This window comes from Delphinus delphis, chromosome 15 (genome assembly GCF_949987515.2).
Source record: "Delphinus delphis chromosome 15, mDelDel1.2, whole genome shotgun sequence".
Lineage (NCBI taxonomy): Eukaryota > Metazoa > Chordata > Mammalia > Artiodactyla > Delphinidae > Delphinus > Delphinus delphis.
Genome location: NC_082697.1, coordinates 86,874,128 through 86,878,822, shown reverse-complemented (window position 1 = coordinate 86,878,822; position 4,695 = coordinate 86,874,128). Strand labels below are relative to the sequence as shown.

The 4,695-nt window shown below is 67.6% G+C and overlaps 1 protein-coding gene across 1 annotated transcript; it reads left to right on the top strand.

Moving 5' to 3' along the window:
- Positions 1-1,158: 1,158 nt before the first annotated feature.
- ELFN1 (extracellular leucine rich repeat and fibronectin type III domain containing 1) lies at positions 1,159-4,450 on the top strand. Its single transcript, XM_060033219.1, has one exon. It carries the CDS (start codon positions 1,226-1,228, stop codon positions 3,671-3,673), a length of 2,448 nt encoding a protein of 815 aa, XP_059889202.1. The 5' UTR covers positions 1,159-1,225; the 3' UTR covers positions 3,674-4,450.
- Positions 4,451-4,695: the final 245 nt, after the last annotated feature.

The window sequence follows — 4,695 nt, the reverse complement described above, 5'->3', positions numbered from 1 at the left end:
ATCAGTGAAATACACTCAGCTGGCTGCCCGCCAGGCCACAGGGCAGTCACAGAGGCCGCTGCAACTCCAAAGAGTAACCGGCAAACACACGCCCTTGTCTGTCCCGCGGGAGAAATACGAGGGGCAGAGGGTGAGTCCCGCGCTGGCCGGGGCTGGGGAGGGGGGGCGCGTCCAGGCGCAGCGGGAGCCCGCGGCGCGTGAGCCCCACAGGCACCGGCTTCATCCCGGACGGCTGCCCTGTACTGTGACCGTCGCAGCCTCGGCACGCGTGCCGGCACGGGGGTGGGGAGGCCTGCCCTGGAGACGCGCGGGGTCTGGTGGGGGCAGAGATCAGAGATGGGAGGGGTCAGGGCTGCCCAGGTGTGCTCATCGGAGCCTGGCGAAGAGGGGGCGGCACCGTCCTTCCAGGCCTTTCCGCCAGGGCCCACCGACGTGGGGCGGTGACAGGCCATGGGTCCCCGGAGCCAGATGGAAAGCTACAGACAGCGTCCAGCCGGCTCATTCGGGGAAGCGGAGGCCCAGAAGGGGCACGAGGTACCCGGGTCACACTGCCCGAGAACGCGGACCCAGGACCTCGCCGTCCTGGCTCCTCGCTTGAGAGGGGTCTGGAAGGCTCCTGCGCAGCCAGCCGAGGACCCTTGGGAGGGGCTGAGTGCCCTCCTAGGCGGCCGCAGTGCCACCCCAGGCCTTCAGGGGGCAGCGCAGAGCATCTGTCACGCGGCCCCTCCCCCACCATCGCCGGTCAGCCAAGCACCTTAGCCTTGTCCCTGGGCCTCGGTTTGCTCATCTGACACATGGGGTCACTGGTGAGGGGGCGGAAGTGGGGCTCGGGCTCAGCCCATGCTTCCCGCTTCAGGGCACAGAGGTCAGCCTGCGGTCCGGCACCGAGCCCCCTTGCGTTTCCTCCCTCACTGGCCGGGGCAGCTCGGCGGGACTGGGCCCAGGGCCGCACTTGACCGCCCTCTCCCCTCTTGTCTTGCAGCAGGACCGGCTGGAGCTGGAGGACGCCCGGGCCGATGGGGAAGGAGGCCCCGGTTCCGGCAGGACGCCGGCGGATGGCGAGAGGCGGCTGGCCGTGAGGGAGGCGCTCCCCCCGCCCCCAGCACTCGGGCCGCCCGGCCATGCGGCTCGGCCCGGTGCGCCCCTGAGAGCGCGGGCGCCCTCCCCTCCCGCCACCCCGTGCCCCCGGGCAGGCCGAGCGGGCGCTCCCGCAGGGCTGGTCCCGATGGCCGGGTGCCGGCAGGCTGCGCCGTGGGCCTGGGCGTGCGTGGCGGCGGCCGCCCTGCTGCTCGCGGGCGGGCTGGTGCGCGGCGACTGCTGGCTGATCGAGGGCGACAAGGGCTTCGTGTGGCTGGCCATCTGCAGCCAGAACCAGCCGCCCTACGAGGCCATCCCGCAGCAGATAAACAGCACCGTCGTGGACCTGCGGCTGAACGAGAACCGCATCCGCAGCGTGCAGTATGCCGCGCTGAGCCGCTTCGGCAACCTCACGTACCTCAACCTCACCAAGAACGAGATCGGCTACATCGAGGACGGCGCCTTCTCGGGCCAGTTCAACCTGCAGGTGCTGCAGCTGGGCTACAACCGGCTGCGCAACCTGACGGAGGGCGTGCTGCGCGGCCTGAGCAAGCTGGAGTACCTGTACCTGCAGGCCAACCTCATCGAGGTGGTGGCGCCCGGCGCCTTCTGGGAGTGCCCCAACATCGTCAACGTCGACCTGTCCATGAACCGCATCCAGCGGCTGCACAGCGCCACCTTCGCGGGCCTGGCCAAGCTGTCCGTGTGCGAGCTCTACAGCAACCCCTTCTACTGCTCCTGCGAGCTGCTGGGCTTCCTGCGCTGGCTGGCGGCCTTCACCAACGCCACGCAGACCTACGACCGCGTGCAGTGCGAGTCGCCGCCGCTCTACTCGGGCTACTCGCTCCTGGGCCAGGGCCGCCACGGCCAGCGCAGCGTCCTCAGCAAGCTGCAGTCCGTGTGCACCGACGCCTCCTACGCGGCCGAGACCCGCCCGGCGCCCGGCCGCTCGCCGCCGCCGCCGCCCCCCCCCGCGCCGCCCGCGGAGCCCAGCGAGGGCCCCTGCGCCGAGGATGAGTGCTTCTCCGGCGACGGCACCACGCCGCTGGTGGCCCTGCCCACGCTGGCCCCGCAGGCCGAGGCCCGCCCGCTCATGAAGGTCACGCAGCTGACGCAGAACTCGGCCACCATCACGGTCCAGCTGCCCAGCCCGTTCAACCGCATGTACACGCTGGAGCACTTCAACAACAGCAGGTCGTCCACCGTGTCCAGGCTGACCCGGGCCCAGGAGGAGATCCGCCTGACCAACCTCTACGCGCTCACCAACTACACCTACTGCGTGGTCTCCACCAGCTCGGGGCTGCATCACAACCACACCTGCCTCACCATCTGCCTGCCCAAGCCGCCCAGCCCGCCGGGCCCCGTGCCCGGCTCCTCCACGGCCACGCGCTACATCATGACCGTCCTGGGCTGCCTCTTCGGCATGGTGCTGGTGCTCGGCGCCGTCTACTACTGCCTGCGGCGGCGGCGGCGCCGAGAGGAGCAGCAGCAGAAGGCCGCCGCGGCGGCCGCGGCCGGCAGCCTCCAGAAGACGGTCATCGAGCTCAAGTACGGGCCCGAGATGGAGGCGCCCGGCCTGGCCCCGCTGTCCCAGGGCCCGCTGCTGGGCCCCGAGGCCGTGACCCGCGTGCCGTACCTGCCGGCGGCCGCCGGCGAGCTGGAGCAGTACAAGCTGGCGGAGGGCGGCGAGACGCCCAAGGCCAGCAAGGGCAGCTACCTGGAGGTGCGTTCAGGGGGGCAGGCGGAGCGCAGGGACGGGGGGCCGGGCCCCGACAGCCGCAGCTCGGTGGCCGAGATCTCCACCATCGCCAAGGAGGTGGACAAGGTCAACCAGATCATCAACAACTGCATCGACGCCCTCAAGTCCGAGTCCACCTCCTTCCAGGGCGGCAAGGCGGGGGCCGCGGCCGAGCCGCAGCTGGTGCTGCTGTCCGAGCCGCTGGCCGGCAAGCACGGCTTCCTGGCGCCCGCCTACAAGGACGCCTTCAGCCACAGCCTGCAGCGGCATCACAGCGCGGAGGCCGCCCCCGGGGCCCCGCGCGCCAGCACCTCGTCCAGCGGCTCCGCGCGCAGCCCGCGGCCCTACCGCGCCGAGGCCGCCGGGGCGCATAAGGCCGCGGCCGCCGAGGCCAAGTACATCGAGAAGAGCTCGCCCGCGGCCGACGCCATCCTCACTGTGACCCCCGCGGCCGCCGTGCTGCGGGCCGAGGCTGAGAAGAGCCGCCAGTACGGTGAGCACCGGCACTCGTACCCCGGCTCCCACCCCGCCGAGACGCCCCTGCCCCACGAGGGCCCCGGCGGCCGCAAGGCGTCCATCCTGGAGCCGCTGACCCGGCCGCGGCCCCGCGACCTGGCCTACTCGCAGCTGTCCCCGCAGTACCATAACCTGAGCTACTCCTCCAGCCCCGAATACACCTGCAGGGCCTCCCAGAGCATCTGGGAGCGCTTCAGACTGAGCCGCCGGCGGCACAAGGACAACGGGGAGTTCGTGGCGGCCGGCCACGCCCTGCGCAAGAAGGTCCAGTTCGCCCAAGATGAGGACCTGCACGACATCCTGGACTACTGGAAGGGCGTGTCCGCACAGCACAAGTCCTGAGCCCCCCCCCCCCGCCAGGCGCCCGGCGCCCGCGCCCTCCCCGAAACTCGTGATGCCCACTGGACCAAAAAGGACACAAGAGCCACTGCAGCTGTTTGTAACCCAGAGACCCACGGGACACACCCACACACACACGCTCGCAGCTGTTAAAGCCCTGGGCTTTGCAGAGGAAGTGGGGAGGGGGCACTGACAGTGTGAACGGGAGGTGAACCGTGGCCGAGCACGTGTACCTGCCCTGAGTCATTCTCACCGGTGTGAGCGGGCCCGTACACACACACGCACACCACCATACAGACCCACCACCACACAGACACACACACACACCACACACACACACACCCCACAGACACACACACCCCACACACAGACACACACACAAGGGACTTCGAAAAACTGTGTCTTAGGGATGGGGGGTGGGGGTTTTTTTTTCATTATCTATTCTCTCTTTTGATTCTTCTCTGCTTTCTTTCCTTCCCTCTCTTCTCTCGTTATTTTCTTTTTTAAAAAAATATATTAAAAGTAAAGTTCTCTTAAAAAGATAAAACACTAGACCTGGGGGGCGTGGCCAGCCTGGCCACCTGGCTCCTCGCATGATCTCCGTCCGTGGTTTTTTGTGGACTGTTTAGTCCGTCTCTTCATTGCCACCTCCGGAGGCCACCAAAGAGGGGCAGAGCGAAGGCAGGCGGCCGAGTGGCCTCCAGGAAGGTCCCGGAGCCCTGCGGGACTCGAGGAGGGGGGCTGTGCCTGGGGACGGCTCGGGGGTGGCCGGGGGCTGTGTGTGCTCCTGTCGTCCTGTTGTATAGAAAAATATTTCTATATTTGCAATGTTTGCTGTAAAACGAGAAAGAAAGAAAAAAAAGACTATGTCTGTCCACTAAAAAAAAAATTCTGCAAAGGAAAAAAATCCCAATGCTTGTTTGTAGTGGGTTTCTACTGTGGGATTTAGGGAAGGATTTGGGGTTTTAGATGTCTGGTTTAGGGGTGGCGCTGGGGTCACAGGCCCTGGGAGTGACGCAGCCAGC